A 17,143-nucleotide genomic window follows, 5' to 3' on the forward strand; every position below is an offset into this window, starting at 1 on the left:
GGGAGAAGAACTGGACCTGGATTCCTGAGCCCTGGGGCCCTGGGTGCAGCACCCACGTGGAGGGGGGGTGTAGCCGGCATGGTTTTCTCTGGGTAGCTGTCTCTTGACAGCAGCCTGTGGTGTTTATATTCAGGTACAAAAATTGCTGCTTAAGGAAGATGAATCTCCCTCTCACAAGGTCACTGAAAATGCAAGAAACCAAAACCGGTGCAATGGCCAGAAAGCTGGAGACCAAGAGCAGTTCTAAGGCAGCGGCCTTGCTGGCTCTCTAAGTGCACAGGTTTTGTCCTAGCCTCACTAGACAGTGGCCCAGTAGCCCCACTGGGACATGCAAAAAGTGCAGTAGGTGGTGTCAGCAAAGCTGAACAACAGAGAGATCGGATGCAAAACTGGCCCTGTTGCAACTGCCCTGAGCCCTGATAGGGCTGGATTGCCCAGCCCCTCGCCCCACCCGGCCCGAGATGGGCTCTCGCTGCAGCCCTTTGAGGGCATGAAGCTGCTCTGGAGGTGTGTGCCAACTTAGTCGAGGTTTGAGACCACGACACTGCAGTCAGCATCGTGCCGTTCCACAGTGCAGGCTGGCAGTGGGAAGCAGCAGGGCTAGAAGGGGCTGCCCAGTTTGTGGTGGTTGGTTTTTTCCTCTGTTTAATTTTAGGCAAGATACGGCTGTGCTTTCAGGAGTGGCGTTCAGAGCCACAAATACTTTCCTTGTATGTTGGCTTTTAAAATGTCCCTGCAAAGCCCTCAGCTCATGGGGCTGAGCTCCCAGCAAGTCTGGGGCATCTTCAGAGTCTTCCAGGCCCCTCAGAAGCCCCTGCTCTGGGGACAAGCTCCCCCAGTGCCAAATTCTGCCTTGCACAGCGGGGGTGTTCCACAGGTGCCATGGGAGCAGTTAGTGCTGTCGCCGGGAACCTGAGATCCCTCTTTCTGTGCAGACATTGTTCTGGCCATCGATCTGTTTTGCCTAAGCGTTTGTTTGTGCTGCACCTGCCATATCGCTGTGGTGCCGGGGAACTGTTAGAGGGGGAATGCTCACGTACTCTTTGGATGGAAGAGAAGGGATTCCTTTCCTATCTATTCCCTGCCTCTTCCCTCCCTTGTCCTGCCCGTGGATCGATACTACCATTCAGTGCTCCCCGCTCCTTCACCAGAATGCACGTCAAACCCCAGATGGGCTGGGTGGCTTGCAGGGCGTTAGGCTTGTCTACCCCATCTCAGATGTCACCAGCCTGCCCTGCTTCAAATACCACCCCCCCCCCCCGAGAGACGCTTTGCGCCATTGCCGGGTCTGGCAGGGTTGTGAACCATGCAAAATCTCTTCTGAGCTGGAGAGGGTCAGACCCCTTTCCATCTCTGTGCTATTGTCTACATTTGTATATGGAGCAGCATCTCCCCAGGGTCTGACGTGTGGTGCAGTTGCTGAGAGTGGAGCCACAAGGAGGCAGAGCCAGGAGAGCAGGCTGGAGCTTGCTCTGGGCTCAGGTGGGCACTCCCCAAGCAGGTGCAGAGTTCCAGGGTTTCAAAAAGGGGCTGGGGAGGGGATGGGGCAGGCGAGGTTCTTATTCCCACTGAATGAGGAGGCTGCAGAAGAGGAAGGGAGGAGAGAGAGATGGACTGGGCCGATAAAATGAAAGGAGTCAGAACTCCTGAGTTCTAGTCCAGGCGCAGCTGCTGCGTTGTAAAGTGGGGAGAGTTCAGCCCACTTGTGCACTGCGGGGGGCTCCATGCTTTCCTCCTCCCAGAGAGCCGAGATCCTCAGCTGGAGGAGTTTGAGAGACTCGCCGGCCTGAGAGTGCTCTACGGGGTTCAGACCTCCTCATCCATCTTCTCCCGTGCTCAGCTCCGCAGCTCAGCCCTGCACCATTGGAGAAACCCCTTTATGCCCCCAGCTACCCCTTGCCTCCGTGTAGGAGCTGTCCCACTCAAATACCATCCTTAGAGGCTTCTGAAAGAAACGACCCCTTGTAAAGAGCGACTAACCGCGTGCCTGTCCCATTCACTTCAGCAGTCCTGGCCCCATCTGATTAATCACAGAGTCAGGCTGCTCTGAGCTCATCGCTCACCTCAATAGCGGAATCATTTCAAATCTCTCTTTGCCGGTGTCTTAATTGCTTTTGCATCGGGCACAAGGGCCGGTGTGAATGCAGAGTAGGGCAAGCTCTTCTCACCCACTGTCTCTTGGGGACTAGCTGATGGAGGAGGGACTCAAACGCAGCCCCCATGGGGGACAGACCCAATTTATTTCCCATCTGCCGCAGGTACCTGGTGGCAAGTATGTGCCACAGGCTTGAATGTGCCCCCTGCAGTTCCGTTGTTTCGGGGTGGGGGGGTCCCTTTTCTCACCAGCTCACCAGCCACTCAGATTGGGAGGCTGACACCTGCCTGGGGTGACTGTCTGGATCTGTGCAGTAGTGTGTGGAGGAGAGGCCAGGATTCCCTGCCAGCTGCTGATGGAGAAAGAAACCTCAGTCTGGGAAGCTCGGATTTGTCCATCTCCCCCTCCCCAGGCTGAAAGATGCTGGTTCCCAGTGCCCCAAGCCATGGAGCCTAGACCTGTGAGGACCCCCATCTTGGCCCACCCTGGCCATTGAACTAGGGACCGCGGCAGCTGCAGTCATAGACTCCCCTCCCCGAGGACCGGGCAGAGAACACACCTACCCTGGGTTACGCAGATGCAGGAGAAGGCCCCTAGCTTACAGCCAGAGGGTAGGTTTATATGGCAGTGACGGGGGGGATGGCAGCTCAAGCTGGCAGACCTAACCTAGCTTGGCTGTAGCTCACTTGGGTCCTAGTGCAGGCGAGCTGTCCAATAATCACGCAGGGGTCAGGAGGGCTCATACAGACCCTGTGGAAGTGTTTGCAGCTGCAGCTTCACTCCTCTGGGACACGGGATAGCTAGGTTGAAGCTAGCCCTGGCATGGCCAGCTGAAGCCATGCCCCAGGACCGCTGCCAGGACGTGCCCTGAGGATCTGTTTTTGCAAACATTGACAGCTGCATGTGGTACCTCCTGCAGAGACCAGCCCCCTGCACAGCAATGGGGTCGCTCCTGGGCTGATGGTTGCACTTGGGAGGCAGCGTGGCCAGATTGGACCTTCCATTGCAGGATCGGGCGTCAACGCAAAGAAGGTCTGGGGCTGCACCGTCTTAGTCCCAGCCTTGTTGTGTGGCATGAGTTAGGTTTGAGGGGCCAGATCCTGCCCTGACCTAGGCCTGCTTCCCTCAGAGTAGCTGCCTGCTTACACTGCCCATGCTGGGTGTAGGAGCACCAGGGCAGGAGTGGGCATGTGCTGGTGGATGGTGAGTGGGTAGTGGAGACATGGAGGAGGAAGGAGATGGACCCAGGGGCTGGCAGTGGGTGAGACTGGTGGGTAGGGTAAGTGGTGGGCACACGAGGCCAAGGGACAGCACTATGCTGAATGTGATTCTGATGTGGGGAGAGACGAAGCTGGTGCGGAGGGAAGAGCGTGCTGCAGGCCAGGGCTGTAAAGCCCGTGGCACTGAAGAATCACAGAGGGCTTGTGGGTCTCGTTGGGCTCCTCCCATGGCTGATCTGCTGGGACAAGGCCCAGTCAAAGCTGGGTACTTCCATGCTGATCTGTGACAAACGAGGGCTCACCTCTGCCTGGCGCTGGCTTCCACGTTCCCACGTCTGGGCCTGGCGGGTGGCTTCGGGCGCCTCATGGAGCCGCATGCTCCCCCCCCCCCAGACTGTCTCTTCCATGGTGCTCTGCTCTTGGAGCCCCAGCATCGCTGCTGTCATTCCTGAGCCCCCTGCCCTCCCACCCCCAGTACCCCCTTGGCCCTAGCCTTGCCTCCTGTGCCCTGCTGCAGGAGTGGGGGTCTCCCACCCCTTCTTCCCCGTATCAGGGGAGGCAAAGGGGCTCCTGAGTGAGCGCTAGGATGTACTGAGGGATTAGCACCAGCCATGTGGCAGCAAACAGCTGAGATTCGCAACAGAGCAGTAACTGCTGGGTATTGTTGCTCTCCTGGGCCAGCCACACCGCAGTCTAGATCTATGCCAATCAGCACCAGGGGAGTATGTGGCCAACTGTGTCCAGCCCCTTGCAGGCCGACTATCGGGAATGAATGAGGTCCTCTCCCTAGGTCCTGTACGCCCCCACTCAGCCTGTCCGTGCTCTCTCCCTTTCAGCCACCGTGATCCTCAATGAGCTGAACTGGACTGAAGCCCTGGAGGACGTGTTTATCGAGAACCGGAAGGAAGACCCGTCTCTGCTGTGGCAGGTCTTTGGCAGCGCCACTGGCGTGACTCGCTACTACCCAGGTCTGTTGTGCCGGCATCGCGGCTTTCTGCGGGGAAGGGAAACATGGCAGCATGGCCCCCGAGTAACCACAGCAGCCTCAGACACCCCTGCTGGGAGGTGGGGCATGCCCAGGTTAGGAGGGGCAGCAGCACAGCGCCCCCTAGTGCCATGGTGGGAGCTTAGGTGCTGAACTCAGGCGTTGAGATTCACAGTCCTTTTACAGGTGCCTATAAGGCATTGTGATCTGATACCTAACTCCTTGGGAGCATTCAGCCCCTCCTCTGGCTGTCTGCTGGGCTGATCACATGCCCCCAATACCAGCCAAGCTCCTGCTGACATCCACAGCAGCTTTGCCTGTAGGGCGCGTGTAGCTCAGTTGTTCTCAGCCCACAGGCGGCCCAATCAGCACACAGCTGCCGGCCATGTGACATCCTCAGGGCCACACAGCTAGAATATATAGGGTGTGAATGTGGCCCACATAACACAGAGAGCTGCATCTGTAGCCCACGATGGTCAATAGATTGAGAACCAGTGAGCTAGCTCATCCCCTCCCCTCCCACAGCCTCTATCCCCGTGTGCTGACATCTGCCTCCTCTGCTTTCATTGCAGCCACCCCCTGGAGAGCGCCCAATAAGATCGACTTGTACGACGTCCGCAGGAGGCCTTGGTGAGAAGGGAGGGGGACAGTCCCCCAGGGGGTGGGCGAGAGGGCTGCATGTGGATGACATACTGGGATGGGAGGTGGGTGCACCCTGAACCACTTCTACAACCTGAGCACCCGCCTTCCATACAGCCCAGCAAGTTCCCGGGCACTGAGGGCCATGGGAGGAGCCCAGCGAGACCCCACGCCCAGCAGGCTGCATCCATACTTGGAAGGTCCCACTGAGGTAGCCAGCTGTTTCTTTTCATGGAGCTATGGGCTGCTTCAAGACCCTCAACAGCTCATAGACATGGGGCTGTGTTATCAAACTGACCTGGTCACAAAGGGTATTGAAAAGAGCCAGGAACGCCAATGGTCAACATCTCCAGCCTTTCAGCTACTGTAAATTGCCAGCACTGACATGCATTGGCAGAGCATTCTGGTCAATTACTTGTAAATGAGCACAACAGCCCCTCCCACTCCCATCCCTGCCCCAACAAGCAGCTATTAAAATGGAGATGGGTTTACCGAAGCCAGGTGTGTGGTTATTCAGGAGTCTCCTTCCTTCCCCTTTCTCTCTCCCCTCTTGCCTGCATCTTCTCTTCCCCCTCTCCTTCCATCCCTCGCTCACTCTTGTAGGGAGGCAGCTAGGCTGTATGAAACTCCAGGTCTGGGAGCAGCCAGCTCTGTCCAATTTTCATTTCACACATCATTGGTGTTGGAAAATGGATACAATAACACAGGCAGGGGCATCGGAGCTGCAGCTTTTGGCTCTTTTCCTCCCCTCCCCTTCCTTCCTGCCTGCCTCTGGGGAAGACAGAGGGTTAGGCAGCTAGATCCTTAGATACAGACCAACCAGGTTGATCATCTTCCTTCCTTTCTCCCCCAGTGGAGATGGTAAGTGTGGGGCTTGTTCATAGGCAGCACTTACATGGGATCCCGTTTAAGAAGAAAAACGAATGACTCTTGAAAGCTGGAGCCAGAAGGACAGCGAGAGAAATACGAGGCACAATGACAGACTGTGTTTAAGTGATAGCTGCAAGCATCAATTTAGCCACACATCAAGTTAAGCGTGATTGAATCATTTACAATTAGCCCTGGTAGAGGAGCTAGCTCTATAGGGCTAATTATTCCACCACAAATGCAGGGTGCTGGGATTTCCTGTTTATTCGGGGCTCCTTTTAACTATCCAAATGGCACCGGCTGCCTGTGATGCAGGGGGTAATAGAAAATATAAAGAAAAGGAGTATTTGTGGCACCTTAGAGACTAACCAATTTATTTGAGCATAAGCTTTCGTGAGCTACAGCTCACTTCATCGGCTGCATACTGTCATTCATAAACCAGTCGGAGAACACTTCAATCTCTCTGGTCACTCGATTTCTGATCTCAAAGTGACTATCCTTCAACAAAAAAACTTCGAAAACAGACTCCAACGAGAGACTGCTGAATTGGAATTAATTTGCAAATTGGATACAATTAACTTAGGCTTGAATAGAGACTGGGAATGGTTGATTCATTATAAAAAGTAACCTATTTCCCCTTGCTTATTCCTTTCCTCCCCCTTCCCCCCCCACCCCCACTGTTCCTCAGACGTTCTTGTTAAACCCTGGATTTGTGCTGGAAATGGCCCACCTTGATTATCATACACATTGTAAGGAGAGTGATCACTTTAGATAAGCTATTACCAGCAGGAGAGTGGGGTGGGGGGAGAGAAAACCTTTTATAGTGATAAACACCCATTTTTTCATGGTCTGTGTGTATAAAAACATCTTCTATATTTTCCACAGTATGCATCCAATGAAGTGAGCTGTAGCTCACGAAAGCTTATACTCAAATAAATTGGTTAGTCTCTAAGGTGCCACAAGTACTCCTTTTCTTTTTGCGAATACAGACTAACACGGCTGCTACTCTGAAACCTGTCAGAAAATATAAAGGTTTTTCTGCATCCCTACATTCTGCTTTGATCCCTAGCTAAACAGCCTAAGCCTGCCTGTGCTCTGGTGACCACTCTTTTCTTTTGTTTGCCTGACAACTGATGTTATCGGTTTTTACCCATGTCGTCTTTAGCCCCTTGCTTGTCCAAACAGGTATTTACCTCCTGGAAGGACACAGCAGGAGGGCATCCTAAGCAGAAGTCCTGGAAGGGCAACAAAGAGAAAAAATATCAGAGGTGGGGAAGGTTTAATAGCCAGCATTTGCATAAACAGTAGCAGCTTGATTAAAGTCTGTCCTTTAAACTCCAGGTCCCTGCTTATCTGGAGCCAGAGAAAGCCCCATCCCATCAGGGCTGGCTGCAGAATAGATAAGTTTCTCTCAGCTGCCAGCAGGAGAGATACAGGCGTGAGGGTGTTCACGTGCACGGTGATGCAATGTGAAGGTGGTGGAGTTAAAAGCACCTAAGTCAGGAAATGAAAGCTCTAAGGTGCAGATCCTCGAGGGAATTTAGGAACCTAAAGTTAGTAGTTAGGTGCTAAATCCCTTTGTATAAAGCAGTGCCGCACCAGAGCTGAGGATCTGCCACACTAGGTGCAATGTGGGCATGTTAATGGTCTGAGAGCTGTAACTCTTTCATTGTCTGACGTGTCTGGGTCTAAGGCCCTGTTCCTGCGGTCAGATCCATGCAGATAGGCCCTTTCGCCCACCTGGCATGTGCTGGAGTCAGTGGCAACACACTGCACAGGCAAAGCGATGGGATTGCAGGGTCAGACCCAGGTTTTTACATGAAACATTGCTTTACTGTTCTTTTTCTGTTGAATTTCTATGGGGATTTTAAAGGAGGAAAAAATTCCTTGTGCTTAATTATATTAGGCCCTGATTCAAGAAAGCCCTTACGCATGTGCTTAAAGTTAAATATGTGTTTACATGCTTTCCTGAATAGCTGCCTTAGTATTTAAATGGTTCAGTTGGCTCTGCAAGTTCATACCTCATTGGGGTGAATGAGGGGATCAAAGTGTTCCCATCATCTGTCTGTCGATCCATCGGAAGTGATGGAGAGTCTCTGCACCTCACAGTGAACAAACTATTATGCCACGCTATCATGACCATGGTGACAGGTCCTCAGTGGGTATAAATTGTCATATCTTAATTGAATCCAATGGAACTCTGATGATTTATACCCCCTGAGAATCTGCCGACAGAGAGCGAGAGAGATTTCATGATGGTGTGAGATAAATATTTTATGACCATGATACTTGCTTATCGTAGTACTTACCTGCCATATCACCAGGGTAGGTGTGGTAAGATTTTTTATTGGACCAACATGACTTTGTGAAAGAGGCAAGTGTTCAAGCTTACACAGAGCTCTTTAGGTCTGGGAAGGGTTCTCAGAGTGTGTCACAGGTAAATAAATAAAGGCGGAATAGATTGTTAAGCATAAGGAGTTGACACATGTTGCAAGTGACCATTCAAGGTGAAGTGGGCAGTTAAGCTTCTGTACTTGTAGGACAAGTGAAGGTTAGTGACTTACAGTTTGTTGTAATAAGCCATAAATCCAGTGTCTTTGGGTCCATGATTTTTAGCATCTACCAAAGTTATGAATTTAAGCTCCCAGCTTATCTTTTGAAGGTGTTGTACAGTCTTTGAAGACGAACACTGAGAGGTCAGATAAGTTAAGGCCCATGTCAAGTTTGGGCACCTGAACTGAGAGCTCAGAATGACACCCCTCTCAGTGACACCCCTGCTGGGCCCAAACAGCCTGACAGGAGGAAGCTGCCTGACACTAATGCGGAGGAGACAAAAACCAGACCTGCGGCAAGTGTGCGGGGAGTAGACTGGGACAAGGAGTCTGGGGGTGGGAAATTACATACAACTAGGTTTTTGTGTGTGTAATATATATATATATTCATCCTTTTTCCTGGGGATATTTTTAGCAGGTGGGTTCTCTTTGTTTAGTTCATGTCACATTAAAAACAACCCTCTCCTGGAAACCTGTGGGTGGCAACATGAATGCAGCATTTGCTCGAAATCCATGTTTAGACATGAACAAGGAGTGCTGGAAGCTGTCACATTTCAGGATCCATTTCTTCTCTCATGTAAATACACATTATTCATCCAGCACCTAGCAGACACTGGAAATCCCTTGGAGAAGTTACTGCCCCAAAGCCACGAATAGACACTGTTTAGACTTTTCTTTCTTTCCTTCTGATTGTATTTGTTGCACAGAAGGAAAGAGCCATGGTTTCTCTGGGGAATACCTTCTTCCTGTTGCTTTAGTCATCTTTGCTTCTTTAGTCTGAGCAAATTTCATTCTTCAGAAAGGTGCCACATTACTCTGAGTTCATCTCCTCCCTCTGCCACTGACTGATGTATGTCAGTTACTCTCTCTGGGCCTCCATTCCCCATCTTTAAAACTGGGCTTAATAATCCTTTTCACTGGCTGGTCTATGGATGCTAAACTCTTAGGAGTTGGGACTATCACTATGGATATGTCTACACTGTAGCCTTGGCCCATACGCCTACATGTGTTGTTGCCCAAATCCTCCTGCCATCCACAGCAAACCCCTCAAGCACATGCTTATTTGCACTCTGAAACCATGCTTGCCTGCACTGCTGGAACTGCCCACTTTGCAGTGAGGACACAGGCAAGATCACATGAGTGCTGGCAATCCTCCAGGGCCTTCCCACAATTCCCCCTGAAAGACAGACAAGTTCTCTCTCAATTGACACAGCTGACTGGGGAAGAATCCTAGGGCATCTGAGCTATGAGCTATGGGATGTGTTCAGAGAAGTGCAGGAACAGCGAGGACACACAGTCACAGGGGCAGGGCTTTGCTGTGTGGACGCTGCCACCTAGGCTAGGCTGATGCAGGTGCCAATCACCAGACAGCTGAAATGACACTCAGATCTTGAATGCCTTGGGTTTTTTTTCTATTGAAATCGCAGAGGAGGGGAGGTTGTTTTCCATGGGCTTTGTATATCATTTCTGTGATTTCTACACATCCCGCTTTGTTTTTACAAAACCAATATGTTTGTATCATAATTTGCCCCTTAAGACTGTGTGCAAAATGCACTGCCTGCAGAGACTGGCTGTAAACCCAGCTGAAAACGGGCTTGTAGCAGAAACAGCATCTTACCAGGGCCTCATCTGGCAAATGCTTCGTGAGAGTCAAAGAGAGGTTGGAGTCAGCAGGAGCTCTGCACACTGAGGGCATGCAGGGTTGGGCCCAAAGCAGGTGCCTAGCTCCCATTGAAGTCAATGGGAGTTCTGCATGCTGCAAACATGCAGGATCAGGCCCCCAGCAGCTCCTGACTGCAGGGACAGGGGTTTTGCATGCTTTCCTCTAAGGGAAGGCACTACACTGCACAGGTGTGCATAGGATTTCAAGAGGCATTCTATCCTGCCCAGCCTTGCCCTGTCACCAGACTGACAAATAGGACAGAGCGGTGGGAGCGCGCACCCCAGCGCCTATCAGGCTCTCTCTTTGACAGGAAATGAATGGCTCCACCATTGTGGTTAATTGTCTTTGATTCCTGCACATTAATTATTAACTTTCCTCAGTTGCAGCGGCTGTGCAGGGTTATTAGGGAAGGAGCCGAGTCTGGCTGGCTTGAATTCAGTTACTGTGCTAAGGCCCTCATTTTGCGCTCTCTTCTGGAGCTTGTTGGAGAACAATCCTCCTTAGCACCAGCATGAATCCTCTCTCTCCTCAGCAGCAGCAAAGCACTTAAGCGTGGGCTTAAGTCAATGGGATTTTAAGTGCACACTCAGAGCTAAATACGGACTGAAGTGCTTTGCAGAGCTGGGACTGACCTCCCAGGCCTGTGCGCTTGAGAATGGAAAGTGCCTGCTCCTCAGAATGTCTCTGTTTCTAACGCTAACCAAAGTCAAAATCTTGTGGGGAGAGCCGGCTGTGAGCCCTCCAGGGAGAGGCCTGGCAGAACTGTACACCCTACATGGGCAGTTCCGGAGGAACAAACAGGGAGGCTGTTACACAAGGAGAGAGAATCCCCCCTCCACCCACAGCCGGGGCAGGTTCTGCAGTCTGGGGGGACATTCTCACTGCAGAGGTAGCCCTGGTGATCGGCCCTTGGCTTAGCCTTGCCCAGGTGTGAGCAGCCGCCCAGAAAACCACACCCCAGTTGTTGTGTCCCACACTGGTGCTGTTCTGCCCCGTGTTTGTCACTGGGACTTCTGGGGGCACATCTCATGAGTCTCTGTGACTTTCTCCCAGTGAACTGTGAGAGCACGGGTCTGTCCTCCTGGGCAGACGGGGGGAACTGTGTGAAGGCACCGGTGGACTCTCAGTGCATGGTTTAGCCTGCTTCCTCACTGCAGAGTGGAAGCAGCAGCTGGGCTATAACCTCAATCCCCACCCCTTTCCTCACCCTCCATCCCCACGCCGAGGCAGGCCAGCTAGCCTGGGTTCAAAACACCACTAGACTCGGCTGAGAGGGTTTGTGTGCAGATGGGGTTGGGGGAGAGAGTATTAGAGCAACACCCAGCTAAGAGCCAGGGCTAGATCTGCACTGAAAACAGACCCCGAGAGTATGTCTGCACTGCAATAAAAGACCTGCAGCACGAAGCATCAGGGCCTGGGTCAACTGACTTGGGCTCGGGCTGATAGCAGTGTAGACCCTGGGGCTCGGGCCGGAGCCTGGGCTCCAAGGCCCACCACCAGCCAGATTTAGGAGCCCCAGCGTCTATGCTGCTGTTTTTAGCCCCCACCCCAAGGGTCACAAGCCCAAGTCAGCTGACCTGGGCTCTGCAACTCGGTACCGCAGGTTTTCTTTGCTGTGTAGACATACCCTTGGTGACCTTTGGCTATGTCTACACTAGCCCTTTTCCCCTTGCCTTGCCCAGAGGTTTGGGTCCCCGTAATCACAGCCCTGCCTGACCCTGCTCAGAGCGGGTGCACACAGCCTGGTGGACAAAAGACCAGTGGCTGCCAGCACCTTCCATATGAGAGCACGCCCACCATTGCTAGCCCCCCTTGCTGGGACTGTGCGAGCAGCAGTGGGAAATTGTAGGGGGAAGTGTTGGGTGAAGGAGGCAGAGAAACAGGTTGCAGCTGGGCTGAAGACTGATTTCACCCCTGCAGAGAGATAGCTCTGCACAGGATGGGCAGACATACACAGGGAGAGTCCTCCTGGGATGGGAGGAGGGGGGTGTTTGGACAGGCCCTGGAGTTAATTCCAAGAGCTAATCCCTCAGCAGCATGGCCCAGTGGGTGGGGCACTGGTGAGGAGTCAGGAGAGCTGAGTTCTGCCAGTCTATTTACAGTGTAAGCCCTTCGGTCTGTTTAGAGTGTACATCACCTGGCACAAAGGGGCCTGATCCATAGGTCCTACTGTAATACACATAACAACAATGTGCTTCCAGCAGGGTCATGTGATAGTAGCTCAGGGTCTGAAATTCTGGCTTGCCAAGCTCCTTAGCTCCCCCTTTCTTTCTCAGGGTGAGGGGCCCAGCACACAGCTCCTGCCAAGAGCTATTTGGATTGCCCAGCAGCGCGGTCAGTGGGCAGCTCTCCCTTGCTCCCTGCCTTGATAAATGGCATTATTAAATAAACACTTTTCCTGCAGGGCCCTGAGTATTAAGCCGAGCGCAGCGCCCAGAGATAAATGTGCTGCCACCATCCATTAGGAGAAGCATCTTAGTTCAGCCTCTTTATGCCATCCCGCATGGGAGCCTGGAGCATGGCTTAACGGACCAGAGCATAGGGCTATAGATGGAGAAATGGGTCCAGCTTTAAAGGCCGAGGCAGGTAGACCCATTCATATGGGTGCCCAGAATATGCCCTGCGCTCCCCCGAAGAGTCATGAAACTCACCAAAGTCTAATGTGGTTTATTTCACCTGCATCCTTGCATACGTTCCTGTTTGCACCACACCTGTAATGTTTCCAGGGGCATGGGGCTCTCCAGTCCCCTCACTCCTTGTTTTACAGTCTCTCCACTGGGTGCCCATAAAACTCTGTATTGATCCCACAGTTTTAGAGCTCATTTCAGAGGCATGCCAGGGCCTGGTACAGTGGACAGATCCTTTGTCATCCTCTGCTCCTGGTCGGTGGTGGAGGTCAGTGTCAGCAGGCTGGGTCGTTTGTCCCAGTCATAAACCATGGTCCTTGGAGTTAGGGTTTTGAGCAACCCTGCCCCCCAGTTTAAAATGGGTTTGAGTTGCAGAGCTGGGATCCAGCTCCCAGCTTCCCCAAGGCTCAGAGGGTTGGTTCAGTTCTAGAAGGCGCAGAGTGGCAAAGGTGAATCCAAGCCACCTTACACCATACATATTCAGGGATGCTTCAGGGGCTGAAACAGCCCCTTGGTATAAATTAGAGCAACTCTGGGTGGGGCTCTGATTTACGGCAGCCTTCAGGTTGCTATGCAGCATCTCAGAATCACTGGAGCAGGAGAGACCCCCAACAAGCCCCCTTTTGTCCCAGGCCCCGTCCACGGCACACACTCTACACTGAAGTTTGAGTGGAGATGGTGTCAGGGTATTTCCCCCTGGCCCTCTGTACGTGGCTCTGGATTTCAGGTGAATCCGAAGAACAGAGTATTTGCTGCAGCGTTGATCTGTTCAGAGCTAGCATGGGGGGCATTTCAACCCAGCCTCAGTCAAGTCCTCTGCCAGCCCAGCTGAAGGGCCTGGTGTGTGTGTGCATCTTGGAGCGATTGTTCCCCAGCAGCATGAGTAAGTGCGAGGATGGGTCCTTTGTGAGCGTCGGTGGCACAGGGCAAGATGGGACTTGCTGCCGGCTCGGATCTCTGCGATGAATGGGAATGTCACTGCAGCTCTGGGCTTCCTTTTCTCCTAAGCCTGATCTGCACTGTTTGCAAGTGACAGGGAATATCGACATTCAGGGATCCTGAGAGCTTCCATCTTCCCTTGGGTTGGATGTCAGTGGCAGGAATCACGAACAATCCACACAGACTCGCTGTCTCACAGGGGGCAACAGCACTTGTTCTTGCCATGCCAGTTAGGGCTAGTGCCGCCCTGGTGGCACCAAGATACATAGCAGAGGATGGAGGGGACAGCCCTAAAAGTCAGTGTCCTGTCCCTTTTCCCCCCTCCGGGACTCAGTACAACATTCTTTGTTGCTCCTCGGGGTTATGGGGACAGGGGGAGGGGTTACCTGCTGTCCCCCAGCTGTGGCTGACCCGTCACAGCTCCCCCCGGCTTGGTTCAGGAAAAGAAACCCCTAAACTCCCCCTCCCATGCCTTGCCCCCAAATGCAGGACTCAGGACCCAGAACAAAGTGCTGGCCCTTGCGCTCCCCTGGCTAGCACACATGCAGTCTGGGATGTGGAATCATGGGCTCAGAGGCAAAGCAGGAGAGAGGAGGGGGCTCTTTTACCTGCTGGAAAACATCTCCTGTTCCCTGGACAGTGCCAAAAGCAAAGGGGCTGGCTGGTCCCATAGCTGCTTGTGAGGCAGAAAGCTCAGCCTCATCCCCAAAGAAAATGTAATCATTTCCAATTAGCGAACATCCCTCACTCGCTTTAGTAATCAAGGCCTGTCCGTTTACAAGTAATTCCCAGTAATGGTGAGTAATTGACAGTAATTAAGCACTAATTCACACCAGGCCAAATCCTGTTCGAGTCAATGATGAAGCTGCCTTTGACTTCAACCAGGGCAGGATCAGGTCCTTGCCAAGCAGCGTGTAGACATGGCAGGAAGGAGCAGGCCATCTAGAGATGGGCTGGTGACATAAGAACAGCCACACTGGGTCAGACCAATGGTCCATCCAGCCCAGTATCCTGTCTCCTGACAGTGGCCAATGCCAGGTGCCCCAGAGGGAATGAACAGAACAGGTAATCATCAAGTGATACATCCCCTGTCACACATTCACAGCTTCTGGGGGCATGACTACACTAGCAGAGTTACATCGCGAGAGTTAGAGTGCCACTCAGAGAGCGTTGAAGGGAAACCGCTGTTGTGCGTTCACACTGTCAGCTGCCTGTGTGATAGCGTGTCAACACTTGTGGCACTTGCAGCAGTATACAAAGTGGTGCACTCTGGGCAGTTATCCCACAGAGCACCTCTTTCTCTTCTGCCACTAAGAGTTGTGGGAAGGTGGAGGGGGTCATGGAGCAGCCTGGGTCCTGTCCCAATGCCCCATGATGCATTGCTTCGCATCCCAGCAATCCCTTTGCTTCCGTCCACATTTGGCGCCATCTTTCAACGGTTTGAGTACTATACATCCTGCCTCTTCGGGCTGCAGGAATGGATCCCGAACTGTTGACCAATATGCTGCTCATTCTGACCAACACATCACGGGTGGCAGTGGAGTTATTCCTTAAACTACAAAGGCAAGAGGGGTGCGACACTGATCTGGCCACGTGTAGTAGCTACGACACAAGATTGCTTGTGGCATTCATGGAGGTGGGGACCACAGTGGAACGCCGCTTTTGAGCTAAGGAAACAAGCACTGAGTGGTGGGATCACATCGCCATGCAAGTCTGGGATGACGAGCAGTGACTGCAGAACTTTTGGATGAGGAAAGTCACATTCATGGGACTGTGTGAGGAGCTCGCTCCAGCCTTGCAGCGCAAGGACACGAGAATGAGAGCTGCCCCGTCGTTGGAGAAGCGCGTGGGAATTACACTGTGGAAGCTGGCTACTCCAGACTGCTACCAATCGGTTGCTAACCAGTTCGGAGTGGGAAAGTCGACCGTTGGACTCCTGTTGATGGAAGTGTGCAGGGCCATTAATATCGTCCTGCTCCGAAAGACCGTGACTCTAGGCAACGTGTGTGACGTGGATGGCTTCCCTAACTACGGAGGGGCGATAGATGGCACACATATTCCATTCTGGCACCAGACCACCTAGCCACTGAGTATATTGATCGCAAGGAGTATTTCTTAATGGTTATCCAGGCGCTTGTTGAGGAGCGTGGGCGTTTCACAGACCTTAACACAGGCTGATTCAGAAAGGTGCATGATGCATGCATCTTTCGGAACACTGACCTGTTCATGAAGCTGCAAGCAGGGACTTTCTTCCCAGACCAGAAGATCACTGTAGGGGAAGTAGAAATGCCCACTGTGATCCTGGGAGACCCCACCTACCTCTTAATGCCGTGGCTTATGAAGCCATACACGGAGCAACTTGACAGCAGCAAGGAGTGGTTCAACAACAGGGTGAGCAAGTGCAGAATGACTGTTGAGTGTGCTTTTGGCCATTTAAAAGCCCACTGGCGCTGCCTCTATGGGAAGCTGGACCTGTCCGCTGACAATATTCCTATGCTTATAGCCACGTGCTGTATGCTTCATAATATCTGTGAAGGGAAGGGTGAAAGCTTCCCACTGGCCAAAAGCTGTGACCTTCGGACAGCTGATTGGTGGCCTCCATAAAATGAGTTGGGCAGGTGTTCACACCACATGTAGGCCCCCTTGCTGGCATCTCAGCAGAGGGGTTGCTCAGGCCCCCCTCTACCCCAGAGAGATGGGCCCTCTTACCCTGAGTGTGATCTGTGGTGAGATGGCTTCATTCAGCTGGCACTTGGCACCAGCATTGTAAAACCGGGGATGATTTAAGCCCTAGACCCCCCCCGCCCCACAACACACACACACACTCCACCATGGACAGGGAGCGCTCTGTGCCCGTCTTCAGTGGATCGAGGGCACCATCGCCTGAGCTGCCAGGTCCGTGGGGTGTTCCCAGGGAGATGGGACACCCAGTGAGCAATGCTGATGGGAGCTGGCTTGAGGGCCTGCTGTATGAGAGAGGGACGCCACGATGCTGGCTGATTAGTTGGCGGATGGATCCTCTGTCATTGAGGGGCCGTGAGAAAGGAGGCTTAGGCCTGAAGGGAGGCCCCAAGGAGAAGCCAAATTCTAGCCAAGCAACAGCTGAAGTGAACTGTGAGTGAACATTTAGGGGTGTGCAAGTGATGGGCAGAGCTCCCAGCTCCGACTGGTGTACTGGTAATTGGGTATTGCAGGGGGCTCAGCACCCATGGAATCTGGGCCCTGAGGGCTTGTCTACACTACTGTGTGGAGTAAATCTAAGATACGCAACTTCAGCTACATAAATAGCGTAGCTCAAGTCGATGTACTTAGATCTACTTACCGTGGTGTCTTCACTGTGGTAAGTCGACAGCTGATGCTCTCCCATCGACTTCGCTTATGCTTCTCGTTCTGGTGGAGTACTAGTCGATGGGAGAGCACTCAGCAGTCGATTTATCCCGTTTATACTAGATAGATGCAATAAATCGACCCCCGCTGGATCAATCACTGCCTGCCGATCCGGCGGATAGTGTAGACAAGCCCTGAGTGTATCAGTCTGCCTGAAACTGTGTGTGTC

At 52.7% G+C, this 17,143-nt stretch overlaps 1 protein-coding gene across 4 annotated transcripts in view; it reads left to right on the forward strand.

Moving 5' to 3' along the window:
- CACNA2D2 (calcium voltage-gated channel auxiliary subunit alpha2delta 2) overlaps window positions 1-17,143 on the forward strand; it is a 570,874-nt gene that overhangs the window by 449,427 nt on the left and 104,304 nt on the right. For all 4 annotated transcript variants that reach the window (XM_077821335.1, XM_077821332.1, XM_077821333.1 and 1 more), the window contains exons 6-7: window positions 4,152-4,283; window positions 4,873-4,930. In XM_077821335.1, the coding sequence (XP_077677461.1) occupies window positions 4,152-4,283; window positions 4,873-4,930 (190 nt within the window). The remainder of the gene's footprint in view (window positions 1-4,151; window positions 4,284-4,872; window positions 4,931-17,143) is intronic.

This window comes from Eretmochelys imbricata, chromosome 7, assembly GCF_965152235.1.
Source record: "Eretmochelys imbricata isolate rEreImb1 chromosome 7, rEreImb1.hap1, whole genome shotgun sequence".
Lineage (NCBI taxonomy): Eukaryota > Metazoa > Chordata > Testudines > Cheloniidae > Eretmochelys > Eretmochelys imbricata.